The sequence below is a fragment of the Triticum aestivum genome, chromosome 5B (genome assembly GCF_018294505.1).
Source record: "Triticum aestivum cultivar Chinese Spring chromosome 5B, IWGSC CS RefSeq v2.1, whole genome shotgun sequence".
Taxonomy (NCBI): Eukaryota; Viridiplantae; Streptophyta; class Magnoliopsida; order Poales; family Poaceae; genus Triticum; species Triticum aestivum.
The window spans coordinates 6,551,643-6,566,546 of NC_057807.1; the positions used below are offsets into that span (position 1 = coordinate 6,551,643).

The window sequence follows — 14,904 nt, forward strand, 5'->3', positions numbered from 1 at the left end:
GCTGCCGCCCTCGAGTACGTGGACATCTGCCGCCGACTGCAGCTTGTCGTGCTCTCCGCACGGCCGGACACCATCCGCTGGCGCTGGACTGCGAATGGCATCTACTCGGCCTCCTCCTGCTACTCGGGCTTGTTCGAGGGCTCCACGGCTTCTGAGCACTGGCAGCTCGTGTGGAAATCTGGCGCTACTCTATCGGTGAAGTTCTTCCTGTACCTGGCTGCCCTAAATCGCTGTTGGTCGGCCGACAGGCTTGCCCGTCGGGGCCTGCCGCATCCGGCAACTTGTGCACTCTTCCTGCAAGAGCCTGAGACCCTTCACCACATCCTTGTGGGCTGCATCTTCGCGAGAGTGACTTGGCACGAGGTGCTCTCCTGGTGCCGACGGTTCAGCCACCGGACGGCTCTTCCCCCTTCTTCGCCCGGTTGTCCACCTCCCTCCAGACCATTGCAGTTGCTGATCGCAGAGGTTTCACCACAATGGCAGGCCTCACGGCATGCATGATTTGGCACCATCGCAACTCGGTCATCTTCGACAAGATCTCTCCCGATACATCAATGGTCGTTGATGCTATTAAGGAGGAGGCTCACTTCTGGGCTAGCGCCGGAGCCAAAGGGCTGAAGGATTTTATCCCTGTAACCTGACTATGTATGCGAGGCTGAGCACCCTCTTCTCTGTCTGCTCGTTTGATCGCCACGGACACGCCTGCTAGTGTTCGTGTACGTGGCGTGAACATGTACTCTCTTTCTTTCTATCAATGAAAAGATAAGCTCTCAAGCGTATTCCCAGGAAAAAAAAGTTCGATCACCCCCATTATCTGAAACATGATTTCAGAACTCACATAGCTATTGCTTCCTGACCTGCGGCTCTTCTCTCGTTAACTCCAAAACATTCGTCTCAACACATTAACTTAGCAGTGACCAAGGGTTGCAGATCCTCCAAACAAAACAAGGTCTAGATTGCCATAGATCAGCGATTCTCGATGATGATTTTCGCATCGCCGACAATCGGTTGCAATGCCTGCACCAACGAGCTGACCCTTGGATCATCTTCATGGTAGTAGATTTTGACCCTCTCGATGCAAGGGTGCCTGCCTGTCCTGAGCCCGGCGGCGGTGCTCCCCTGGTTGACGACAGAGCAGATTCAGAATCCTTGCATGTACTGAATTCCTCCTGCATAATCGCAACATATCATTCGTCAGAGGTTCTACTACCCTAGCAGATCAACTGGTGTATAACTGTATATGCATAGTTTTGAGTAAGTATACCATTGTGAGCTTAAGTTTTAGCTCCTTCAGCTTGCACGAGCGCTGGAGAATGCGAAGCAGCGGGTAGAAGTCAGCAGCCATGTACCACTCACCCAGCACCAGGCTTGTGAGGTTGCTGAACATCGGGCATGTCCTCAAACTTCTCTCGAATGAGACCTTCATATTTATCAGAGGTAAAATCAAAATGATCAAAGACAGTGAGATGAATAGTTTGATTATTCGATATTTCCATGCTAGCTTGTTAAAATAAGACCAGCACATAAGACAGAAACAAGTAAGCTCAAAACGTGAAGATCCTCTGAATTTAAATCCGAGAAGCAACTATATAACAAAATCTAACTAAGGAAGCAAATATGTTCATCTAGACTTGTATGGATATGGTGAGAAGAAGAACTACTCCCTCCGTCCGGAAATACTTGTCATTAAAATAGATGTATTAGATGTATTTTAGTTCTAGATACATCAATTTTCATCCATTTTGATGACAAGTATTTCTGGACGGAGGGAGTAGTTTGTACCTCAGGTAATGGTGCATGCAACTCCAAGGTGGTGGCATGTGAGAGGCCATCTAGTAGACGATGATCCGCTATTGCGTTTCGCTTATAATAATGAAACCTAGTAGATGTTAGACTAACCGAGGCTGTCACTAGAGAAGACGGATCCCTAGTTACTATATATAGCACCAGGATCAAAGCTTGGGTCAACGATAGAGACATGGGTAAGGTTGCTAGCACAAATCACGAGACCATCGAAGATATGGCAACCAATGATAAGTAGAACCTTGAGTGACCTCGATGAGATCTCCTTCAAGTCCCACAAACCGCAGTTTTCCAGCTCTAAATGTTCAAGCACTGGGCAGTCGCAGTTCAGCGGCCTAAAGAATCCATGTCTCAACAAGCTAGATTGGAGCCTGACTGTTTTGAGGTGCTGAGAAGAAATCATGGATGTGCTATCCAGAAGGACAGTTCCAGAAACATGAAGGAGACGAACTTTGTGCATGATGGCATGTCGAATCCACTCACAACACGCGATACTATTAACATCGGGGGATGAGATCCGGACTTCATCCAAGGAAGTAGTGTTATCACGCAAGAGCAGCAGGTGGTACCCGAACTTCTCCAGCTTCTGGTGATTCATGAAGTCCTAGTGGTCGATGTGGATGTATGGAGTAGAAGCCCAGAGATTGTGCCACCTCGCCGAGAGTACACTTGTCGGGAACATCTGGAAGAGTGCCACCTTTACCTCCTCTTTGGTATATGCCGCTTCTAATATCTGGTTCATCTCCGGAGTTACTTTTCTCGGCACCACGTCCAGGACTCGGTTCATGTCATGCACTCCTTCTGATGTATATAAGTTACTGTAAAAATCTGTAGCGTGAGCCTCCATCTCTGAAATCTCCTCTGTAACTCTCCCATCTGATAATTGCAATGACTTAATTTGATTTTTCCGTCTACGTCTGCTTGCCCGTAATTGAAAGAAATAAGTATTCTTATCACCGTGGACAAGCCACTCAACACGCGCCCTCTGACGCCATAAAATCTCTTCTCTGTGAAAGAGTTCTACCAGCCTATCACAGATCTTTATCTCTGCATGCGTAGGTTCTGTCCGACTAGGGACAGCGCGCACGATGGAAAGTTGCTGCTGCAAGCATCGGATCTCACGTCTCACATTCCCAAATACATCCCGATCTCATGCAGACAGACCAGACGATAGTGATTCCAGCTTTTGTTTAATCCCCTGAACAGTGTTTTCCTGTCCCCTACCCCAGCTTTCAGCGACTGTGTTTGCTAGCTCATCATGGGATTCCCACATCACTTCGTATTTAAAGCTCTTGGGCCTACTAGTGCATGCATGCACGTTGCTCATCCTGAGTAACAAGGCTACATGATCGGATGATGCTGCATTTTCATGACTCAATTCTGCATGCGGCATTGCGAGCGTCCAGTCGGCTGTAGCTACACATCTGTCAAGCCGGCGGGTATAAGTTTCCCGTGTCACCTTCTTTTCAAAAGTCCATGGATTACCCTTGAAACCTATGTCAGAAAGTCCACAGGTGTCCAAAGCATCTCTAAACGCATCCATTTGAGCTTGGCTCTGGCTGCCCACACCGTCGTGTTCAGTAGCATGGACCACCTCGTTGAAATCTCCCACTGCTGCCCACGGCAGTGTACTTGCTGCAACAATGCCTCGTAGTAGATCCCATGTCTTGTACCTCTCTGGGACTTGTGCCTCGCCATAAACAAACAGTTTTGCTAGAACTCATCTAGATGAGATATAATTTGGTCTCATTCATCTTTTATAGCCGTTGGATGTGATGGTATAAGATGCGTGTGTGCTGACGTGGGTTGTATTTGTTCTTGTTTTCAAAGTGAATGAGACCAAATTATGTCTCATCTAGATGAGTTCTAGGTACTCCCATAAACAAAGGTCAACCGAAAAGGGGAGTTGACAAGTTCCTCTATTTCCATATCTATATGATACTGGGAATAACAAATAACTTTAGCTTTTATTGAATCTTTCCAAAATACACCAAGACCACCACTCCTACCAGCACTACTGACTGCAAAACTTTTATCGAAACCTAGACTGTCTACCATACTCTCTACTCTAGAGCCCTCTATCTGAGTTTCAAGAATACATAATATAAAGGGGGCAAAACGCTTCGTTAGATCACGAAGCTCACGAACTGTCGCGGGTTTGCCAGCCCCGCGGTAGTTCCAACTTATGATACTCATTGGGCCCGGCGGCGCCCATCTTGTGAGCCCGCCAAATTCTTTGCAGCCAGAGCCGTATCATTGCCTTCATTGTTTGCCTTTGACCTCTTTGGATCCCTCTTTGGTGGTGGACTCATCGCAGGTGCAGCCTGCGGGATTATTGCAAGCTGGTTGTTTTTAAGATCCCCTACAATCTGCTCAGCCCCATTACCTCCTCCAGTTTGCACTGTGTTGTTTGATCTCTTCCTGCTAGGATCAAGCATATCAACGTCATGTTGTTCCTCTAGTGGCTCCTCAAAATCCTCATACCGGGGTGTGTTGTTTCTTCCTCCTCCACGCCCTCCGCGGCGGCCTCCTCGGCGGCCTCGACCCCGGCCAGGGCCACGACCGGTGCGCATATACCAATCTGCTCTGAGCTCTTTGAATACCAAGGCCGACGGAGGATGAATCCCGTTACCATGTTCCTTAAAGAGATGCCCCAACATACCACAAACCGCACACCAATCTGGCAGCTTTTCGTACTTGACTTTATAGATCTGTCGCTTTTGATCGCGGATCATGGAGACCGCGTTCTTGAGGGGTTCGTAACATTTATTTTGACCCACACACGGTAGAAATTTCCAGCAAAATCCTGGGATTGGGGCTCTACAAACAGCACATCTCCTACCTTTGCTGCCAGCGGCGCTACTAGGTGAGCATACGGATCCGGAACATCGTGGATCTGAATCCATATATCTATGGTGTCCAGTTTGATAGTTGATGGCTTTGTCACCCCGTCATATTCCACGGCCCATCTTGAGTAACTCTTTCCCAATCCCCCAGGCATGAAAACTGAATGGTATAGAGATTATCCTCTAGAGGCCTGAACTTTGCTTCTTGCGCCAGATCCCACGCAGAACGCATGTTTCTGCAGAATCAGGTCTGGCTATAGGTTTTATATGTATGAACCTGCGCCAGAGCTAACCATCGAGCGGCCACTTGAGGCGCCTCTTTCTCGTCGAAAACGACATCATCCAGCTCCTCGCGTACCCCCAACTCCTTCATCATCCTCTCGACATCGCTGGTCTCTGCTGATCCGGATGCCTTTTCTGAAGCCATGGAAGTCCCTAACCCGATTGCGAACGATCGAGTTGTTGTAGCGGAACCCTATGCCCGTCGAGCCCTCGTCCTGCCGGTCCGAGCTCCGCTTAGACCCCTAGGATCAGAAGCCAGAAGCCAGGCCAGCCCTTCCAGGAGATCGGCGGCAGGGAAGATCAAAACCTCAGCGGCGGTGAGTCGCCTCCAGGAGGAAGAGAGAAACCCTAACGAGAGGGGAAAAACCCATCTGCTGCGATTCGCATCCTTCTATGATATCCTCTTTTCTTTTACGGCTGGGTATGAAAAGAAAAAAGCCCACATAGCTCAGGTCCGTAGACAAAACACAAAAAGTCAGACCTTGAACCAGATGGGCCGCGTCGCTAGCACAACAGAAACGCACAACGGCAGTGCAATCCCGGCGCGTGAGTTTCTCAAAAAAAAAAAAATCGGTGCGTGACGATCGGACGGTCAATATAAAGAGAGAGAGCGAGAGAGCAAATGGGTGATGATATCGCGAGCTTGATTACCGGCCGGAGACGCGCCGTCCTGGCTGCCTATAAAAGGGCTCCTCGTCTCATCTCACATCGATCCATGTGCATCATCCATCGATCACTCGAAACAAACCAACAAGGACAAACATTCTCTCCTGATCCGGATCCGCCGGCCGATCGACCTTTCCATGGGGCGCCGCTCTGGTACGTTTCTCCGGACCATCTCCGCCCTCATTAGCTAGACCAAATGCTCTATACTGTATGTGTCTATCTCTATAATATACGCGGACTGAAATCAAGTCCATGCATGCATATATATTAGAAATTTCTCGATTTCGATCGATCGATCGATCTATCTATCGAGATGTGCATATCCAGATCTCTGCGTTTGGTTCCATTTCCAAGACACAAACACCGGTTTATCGATGATGCAACTATGGATCTGATGAATTTCGCGTGCGTGCAGGAGGAGGAGGAGGCGGCGGCGGCTTCCGCAGCGCGCCACGGCCCGCAGCCCCTGCACCCAAGCCGGCGGCCAAGCAGTCGTCCGCCCCGGCGCCGGCCAAGACCGACAGCAGCAGCGCCCCGACCTCCATCTTCGGATCCATCGGCTCTGCCGTCGCCGACGGGGTCGGGTGGGGCGTCGGGACCAGCATGGCGCACCGGGCCATGGATTCCATAATGGGCCCGCGCACCGTCAGGGTCGTCGAGGAGCCGGCGCCCGCCGCGGACGCGTGCGGCATCCAGAACCAGGCCTTCAGCAACGTACGTGCAAATCTTGTTTTTGTTTCAGTATTTTCTAGTTTTTACAGGAATTGGGCTGGGTGCCATCATGGATCTGATCGTGGTACGTTGGCTGATGGAACTTGTGATGTATGTATGTGTATGCAGTGCATCTACGGCAACGAGAGCGACATCAGCAGGTGCCAGAACTACTTCGACCTGCTCTGCCAGTGCCGCCGCGGAGGAGGAGCAGGAGGAGCGGCCACCATCGCATAAACCCTACGGTTATTTCTAGAATATATATCATCCAGTCAGTCGTCCGTCCTTGAATAATGGAGTGAACAAGATATCTCTCATCCTTGTAACAGAACATTTTATATATCTTGTCTCTGTTTCCGAATTAACAAATTTAGCATTGTTTGATGCACGAGGTTGGTTTATACTCTTTGGTTACACGCTACGTGGGTCGACCAATGGACCACCACATACTAGTAAGGTACACGTGCAAGATTTGGTAACCAAATTATTAATAAATACCACCCTATAGCATGTGAGCTTTGAGTCGTATATGCATGTGTAGATGTTCGTTTAATTTTTATAGATCATCTCACTGAAAATCAAATTAGTTCTACATAATATCAAAGACTACATAATATAATACTACACAAAAACTTACGACAATATATCTAGCATATTTTTTCCTTAGGTTATCTTGTATTGCAGTCTTGAGTAGCTAGTATTGCATATCAAAGAAAAATAGATTTTAGGTGTGAATGACAGTCCATTTAGAAGAAATTTTTGGGAACATATGTATGGAAGAGTATAGAACAAGTGAGAAGTGTCTATGATGTGATGTTTGTGCATATTGTTCATTGCAAATCATAAAGTGAAAGAAAAAAAAGATTATTAAAGTATGGAAGATTTTGAAACAAAGGAGAAATGTTTATCCTTTGAGGTTTGTGCAAACCAGTACATAAGATTCTAGAAAAAAGTAGTGTATTTTAAGATTCATGGATTGCATTGTAAAGTATAAAGTGACAATTCATTTAGAATAAAAAGTTTAGACAATTATAATATGGAAGATTCTAGAATAAAGGAGAAGTGCATGTGTTTTGAGGTTTGTGCATTATGTTTAAGTTCAATCATGAAGTCTTCTACATTGTACATGTGATAGAATCTAGTGGAGTGTATAGATGATATTCAACGGCCAGTAGTGCTCGGATTTTTCATCTCTATACCGTCGGATTGGCTTCGTCCAACGACCAACTTTTAAAGTTATCCGCATACTATACAGGGGTATAGATATAGATTAAGACAGTTCCAGCGAACACGTCAGCTATCATTTCATCTAAAGTACACATCTTAAAGCTCAAGCAGCAGCCACGCCACCACTTTCTTCTCGTTCGTTGTGGGTTCTGTCGGTGCAACGCACACTTAACCTCTGAGCAGTACCCCATTTTCTCATCTCTCTCCTGCATACCCAAGGCCTGCTAGTTCCCGATGCCATCGCCCCTCTCCTATTTGGCGATCGCTGGTTCCTGAGGCCACTACCCCTCTCCTCTCTGACGACTGGTGCTACCTCGAGTCGTCGCCCTCTCCTCGCTACTATAAGGTCGCCGGCCATCAAATCTCCGAAAAATGACATCTGCACACGCTAGATCTTACCACTTTCCATTGCTCAAATGTTGCCCACGCTGCTCTTCGGCTTGCTGCTGTATAGCAAAGAAATCCTGCTGTTGAGCCTAGTGTATCCTTCATTTGTAGCATACTAGCCCGCGCCTCCTCCTGCAGTCTGACTTCTTCCAAACGGCCTATAGTACGTCATCGCAAGAAGGTGATCATCGTTGCAACGCATAAATGGGCTTTCATGTACGTGGAGATCAATGATGCATAACATATATACCTGCACTTGGTAGGTCATAGGGACATGTAAAACCAAAATTGAGCCCATGTCTTCACATGATTCCCTCCCTTCACCTAGAAGTGGGGCAGGGGCGGAGCTAGTGAATTGCTAAAGCCTGGGCACACCACAGACCAAACTTTATTTTGGTCTATCAAACACTGTAGGTACCTTATATTTGGACAAACTTCGTATGCAATATACGCACTAATATTTCATTTTTTTTGATAAAGGCGTTTTTATTATCTCAAAATGTAGCATCAAGCCGATACAAAGCATTTAGAATATCACCTGGCCTCTGCATAACTAGGATGCACACAGCCAAACACCAAAGATCTGAGAAAAAGAAACAAGAAAAAAACGGTTGGTGGACCGATCCGGCGATTATGCAGTATACACACTAATATTACATAGATTATAGAAATAAATAAAAACACGAGATACAATACCAATTAACTCATTAGTTAAAAATGTATTGTTGGTAAATTGAACAATTTATCGATACTCCCTCCTTCCCAAAATATAAGGCGCGATTGACTTTTTACGGTCTTTGATGCACAACTTTGACCACTAATATATATCAAAGTATATGGATTGAACATGTATAAATGACATCGTTGTATTTGTCTTGCAAAACAATTTTATTTCATATGTATATATAATAATACATATTTTGGGAAGGAGGAAGTACATGATAGGTAAATAACTCAGCTAGCTAGGTATCGCTTGCCGCCGGTAGCCCTCATCCTTGGCGTTTACTCCCACTTTCTGCATCTTGGCTGTGGCGTTGCGCAGGTTGGGCACTCACCGGTGCTGCATGTGTCATGTGTGGCTACGCCAGGGCTTGCCGAAGTGCGGATGGTGAAGTGGTGATGAGGTCGAACCACCATTCGCTGCTCAGGCCGGGGCTCCCACTTTGACTATCGCTGCGAGCTGGGGTCGTAAGTCTGATTGGAGGCCCGACCATGCACCGTGTGTTGTGGTGTTGCCGGTCGCCGTGCCTCCACCAGTCCACCTCGCCGACCATCGCCTCCGACCCTAGGGTTGCTAGGGCACGTCGTGCGGCGTGGCGCACAGACCAACGGGCGAGGCGACGATGCACTGGATGCAACCTCCTGATTGATCTGCCGATTCACTTTTTTTCTTTTTTTTTCTTTTTGCAAGAGACCACGAGCTGACTACGTATTGTGGCCGGCCCATACTGGTTTGACGTGGGTAAGCCGAAAGGGGAAAAAAGAAGCCCAAACTAGCCAATTCCTCACGAAGTTGTTGTATTTTGGCGCGTACAGAAGTGAAATGGGCCAAGTGCAATATGTCGACTATCTTATATTTTGTTACTTTTTGTAAAATGAGATATCTTTGTAATACTATCAGCCGAGCACCTTTAGTCTTACACTCGGTTTTTAGGTTACGCCATCACGGAGCCGTCAACCACCTCCGTGATGGCCACGTGGGAGGAAACTTTACCGAACCTTCTGGACTATATATGCCGGGTTTCATCTGTAAGCCGAGTGTATTTCACCATTGCGCTTGGCTTACTATCCCCTAGGAGGAGGTCACATTTTTTTTCTTACCGTGCGTGCTGTTGGAGGTACTCGGCTTACTGTCACCTAAGCTGAGTGCCCAATATATTACACTCAGCTTACAGCACGAGACATGGCAACATGTTATTTTCCTGTAGTGTAATACACTATGAATTTTCAACATGCTTGCAACACCTTGTTGTTATATGCTAGCTTTTGACAAATTCTAGACTAGCCTATTGTTTCTGTAAGTTTTCTTATGTCCATTGGACCACCCCGGCTCAAAATCCCTAGCTACCGGAGGTGTGCTGACGTGACAACGTGTCTGCGTGGCATGCTACCCTTAACGGTTTTACATGCAGGGCACTATATATACTCCCTCCGTTCCTAAATATAGGTCTTTGTAGAGATTTTAACAAGTGACTACATACGGAGCAAAATGTGAATCTACACTCTAAAATATGTCTATATACATCCGTATATGATAGTCCATTTGAAATCTCTAAAAAGACTTGTATTTAGGAACGGAGGTAGTACAATACTGAACCCGAGGGAGTAATCTAGTGTCTTTCTTGCGGGAGAAGAAAGACAACGAATAACAGAAGATGCCTATAAAGGCGGCAGCTGGGCTCCTCCCTCCTGACTTGCCACCGACCGATCCATCGTCATCGTCATCGTCACCCTGAAAAAAAACAGGCAAACTTTCTCTCCTTGGATTCTCATCCGTCCGTCCGGCCGGCCGATCGACATGGGGCGCCGCTCTGGTACGTCTCCGGCCGATCGACATGGATTTGTTATATATTGCTCTCTACTAGCACCAGTTTGCTTCTTATTTGGGAACCGGAGAATGCCAGCCAACATCGTGACCAAATTTATTTACTCTCAGCCGGTTGATCAATGTAATTACCATTGCTACATGTGATGAATTCTCATGCGTGCAGGAGGAGGCGGCCGCGGTTCCCGCAGCACGCCACGACCCGCAGCCCCGGCACCCAAGCCGGCGTCAGCTTCGGCGCCGGCCAAGAACTCGTCTGCGCCGGCGCCGGCCCAGGCCCAGAGCTCCTTGCACGGATCCGTTAATGACGGTACGCCAGTTTCTAGTAGCCAGTGTTTCCTTGTAAATAGATTGGTCAACCGAAATTCTCAGTTCGGATGACGGTCGATGCGATGGAGGTGATGAACTGATGACTGATCATTTGATTTGTCGGCCAGGGTTCGGATTCGCCGTCGGGATGAGCATGGCGCGCTCTTTATTGGGCGGCCGCAGAGAGGAGCCGGCGCCCGCCTCTTCCGCCCACGCCCACGCCGAGGCCAACGCGTGCGGCATCCACAACCAGGACTTCAGCAATGTACGTGTTTGCGTTCATTTTTTGCAAGAATTGGACCAGTTTTTGCCATGATCGATCTAAATCTAGTTGTACGTACGTGGATGCATGTGCCTGCAGTGCATCTACACGAACGCGGGCGACATCAGCCGGTGCCAGAACTACTTCGACCTCCTCTATCAGTGCCGGCGCCGCGGAGGAGCAGGAGAGGCGTCCACCGTCGCCTAAGCCCTAAGATTTTCAGATCTAACTCGTCGACTTATCAACCAGCCAGTCAGTCATTGAATAATAGTCAACAACAAATGAGATAGATAGATAGATAGATAGATAGATAGATAGTCAGAGTCAGAGAGAGACACCGATATGTCTTGTCTTTGTAAACATTTGCATCTTCTCTCCATTAGCTGAATTTATAAATTTTGTATGGATTTTAGCACAAATTTGTTCATGCACTTTGGTTGTGCCATGGATGGATCGATGAACCGATGGATGAGTCAAATTTTTTTTGTTTGAACACAGTCCATCATTGCCGACTTGCGGTAGCTCGTGAGGAGAGGTGGTTTTGCTAACCAGACATATATAGCGGCTGCCTTTTACTGTGGGTCCAGCAGGAAAATGCTAGACCTATGAACAGCTGCTACGTAACCTATACATAATTTGCTGAAGCGTTAATCAAAGCGCCCTGATTTCTAGGGTGGGCCGGTGCCCTCAACTAATAACTGCCAAATCAGCAATTACGTAGGGTACATAAGACTCCCTACGTAGGTGTAGCATTGCCCGGTCCAGCATGTCCATGTTGTGAAGTCGGAAACAAAGACTCTAATAACAATAGAATGCGGTGGTTGTCGTTGTTGCGTTTCCAGAAGGCGAAGTTGACCGAAGGCCAAGTGTTATTGTCGAGGCTTGTCGATTGTTGCCTCTCGCACACATACCAGTTGCTAGTGGAAGTTGGAGGCAGCTGACAAGAGCGCACTGGTAGCATGGAGAATATCTATCTTGCACTATTTGGTTTGCGTAAACTGGTAGCGCTGTATCGATTGATTGTACGTACAATATATGTCCAACAAGTGTGCATACATACGTGGGCAAATGTTATATGTTGGTTTGGCTAGCAACTAGAAATCCTAGCCGCCGCCGCCAAGAGAGCCAACACTTCCGGCTCCATTTTCCGACGGCTCCCCTCCGCCGGTGACCTCTTGGTCGTCGGCGGTGAGGGGGATCGCCGGATCCCACCCGTGTGGATCTTTTTTGCTTTAGGTCTTAGAGCCATAGTAGCTTAAGTTTTTGGATCGTCCGATGTCTTGGCTTCTGCGGCGACGATGACGATGCTGAGTAAAGAAGCTCCAGATTCTTCTCCGGCGAGGCCATCGTCTCTATGGTCGGTGATGAGATTTGGGAACAGTCTGTTCAAGCGGGGATATCGTAGCGGCGAAGGCATCCTTATGGTGGACTTGTGTCCTCGAGCTCAGCTGTTGTGACGGCGTCTGCTGAGCATCGGCGCGGAAGTTGGGAGGTAGTCCAGAAGCTAATGCAGATTCGGGTCTGCATCGGCGACATCTGGAAGACATAACGTGTGCTGGGTTCATGGTTGATGGATGGCAATCCTTCGGCTTGTTAGTCGTGGCGGGGTGCTAGATCTGAAGTTCGATGGCGTGTCAGGGGTGTTGTTTCGGTCTGATTCGTTCAACGACAATGACTTCACATTTGGTACGACATCTTGGAGACCCCCAATGCTGCATATCAGCGATGGAGCCGCGTCGAGCTCGGGTGAGGAAGTTATTCATTATTATTTTGTTTCTTTGGTCCTGCTATGGTGGTGCCGAAGGCAGGTCACAAACGTTGGTGCAAATCTCAGCGACGTTCTGCTATCCTTTCAGTTTTGTCATGTCGGTCTTTACGTAACTTGTAATTTGATCTTTATGATATGAATGCGACACGTATTACCATGCAAAAAGAAGTGCTATATGTTGGTCCACGTAGACAGGGTGCATCCGTCAACAAGTGAATGTATTTCACCTCCGCTGGATCAGGCTTTGATCTTCTCACTTTTCTCACACCTCGGGTAATACAAGCAATGGATGCAAATCTTCAGAAAGAATTTGTGGCCGACGAGGTGACAATTGCTCTTTCTGATATGGCTCCATCAAAGACTCCGGGTGTGGATGAATTTACTGCTAGTTTTTATCAGAGACTAGACCCACAGAGTTGCAATTTTCTCCATTGCTTTGTGTTCGTTTCTGTACAAGATTCAACCAAGCTTCGGATTAGGAGACGATCTGTTATTTTTTTCTTTGTAGCTATTGTGGTGGTGTCGGAAGCGGGTGGCATGCATTGATCCGAAGCTCATGGGAATCTTAGATCGTGATTGCAATTTTTCTTCTTCAGTAGTATTACTTTATGCAAATGCTATCGTGATCTTGTCTTTTCAATCATGTCGGTTCGATGTTTATGTGGTGTGTACTATGATTTTTATATAATATAAATGAGACATTACCCGCAAAAAAGAAATATAAATGAGACTTGTACTAGCTTAAAAAAAGATAAAAGGGGAAGAGTAAAAAAAAACAAAGAAAGAAACAGACTGATTCGTCACGGGCACCGGCCGGAGATCTCTCCGCGCCTGCCTACTATATATAGTACCCACCGCACCGAGCATCATCGATCGATCCCTCGCCTGACATCGATCGATCCCTCGCCTGACATCGATCGTCCATCCGATCTAATCTTGCCGCTCCTCCGGCCAACCGCACCGCCGGCCAGCCATGGGACGCAGAGGAGGAGGAGGAGGGGGTTTCCGGTCCGCGCCTCGCGTCAGGACCCCGCCCACCAAGCCGGGGCCCAAGGCCCCGGCTCCGGTACCGGCATCTGCCGGTGGCCACAGCAACGTCATCTTGGCCATGGCGTACAACATTGTGGACGGTTCGTTTGATTATTATTACAGTTTTGCTAAAACATATTTAGACGTGTTTTAAGTCTTGCACATCTAAATCTTATGCCATTGATTTTACACAAAGATTCGTGCAAGCATTTTTATTATTATTAGTAATGCAGTTTTGTCTACGTTCGGATTGATTGATGGAGAGATCGGATGTCCTGACGTACATGCATATGCATCCATAACAGGGACTACACCGAAGTGAAGGTCCTCCCGTCCCCTCCCTCCCACGAGCGCCGGGGGGGGGGGGGGGGGGGGGACCCTAGCGCCGCCTCGAGCTCCCCCCTCGACGTACTGGCGGGCAAAACCCCGGCCAGTGCTGGCGGCGGCGGGGCACTTTACTTCCCCTGCTCGGCCCGGCGGGCGCGGGCCTCAGGGTCGGGCGGCGGAGACGCGGGCTGTGGGCGTCGCATGAAGGGGCTGCAGCAGCTGTGGTGCGCGGTGGGCTCCGGCGGTGACGGTCGGCCAGTGCTGGCGGCGGCGGGGCACTTTCCTTCCCCTGCTCGGCCCGACGGGCGCGTGCCTCGGGGTCGGGCGACGGAGACGCGGGCTGTGGGCGGCGCGTGAAGGGGCTGCAGCAGCGGTGGTGCGCGGTGGGCTCCGGCGGCGACGGTCGGCCAGATCTGGGCCCCAGGATGAGATAAGAACTTTTAGAATGTAATTTCATAAAGTATGTCTGGGTGATGTCATGACGAGATAAGGGACTTTTAAAAAGTCATTTTAAAAATAAAAATTGTGATGGTCTCATCACGACTTATTTTCTAACGCGTCATAACGAAAAAAATGTCGGTGATAAAACTGCATTGATGGACACTGCATGAGCTAGACCGATGAGTGAGTGCCTCGCCTTGACCTAGCGTAGCGGTGTTTATAATAATTAGTAATGTGGTACAAAAAAATATAGCTGTGTATGAAGGCAAAATAGAAATTTAGTCATTTTTATGTAGCTTAC

General features: G+C 48.1%; 2 protein-coding genes across 2 annotated transcripts; both read left to right on the forward strand.

Annotated features, from left to right (window-relative positions):
- Positions 1-5,590: 5,590 nt before the first annotated feature.
- Positions 5,591-6,709, forward strand: LOC123115401 (coiled-coil-helix-coiled-coil-helix domain-containing protein 2). The gene is made up of 3 exons (XM_044536561.1): positions 5,591-5,750; positions 6,013-6,311; positions 6,438-6,709. Exons 1-3 carry the CDS (start codon positions 5,735-5,737, stop codon positions 6,543-6,545), a joined length of 423 nt encoding a protein of 140 aa, XP_044392496.1. The 5' UTR covers positions 5,591-5,734; the 3' UTR covers positions 6,546-6,709.
- Positions 6,710-10,336: 3,627 nt separating this feature from the next.
- On the forward strand, positions 10,337-11,531 carry LOC123115402 (coiled-coil-helix-coiled-coil-helix domain-containing protein 2-like). The gene is made up of 4 exons (XM_044536563.1): positions 10,337-10,456; positions 10,634-10,777; positions 10,905-11,041; positions 11,138-11,531. Exons 1-4 carry the CDS (start codon positions 10,441-10,443, stop codon positions 11,243-11,245), a joined length of 405 nt encoding a protein of 134 aa, XP_044392498.1. The 5' UTR covers positions 10,337-10,440; the 3' UTR covers positions 11,246-11,531.
- The last annotated feature ends 3,373 nt before the right edge of the window (positions 11,532-14,904 follow it).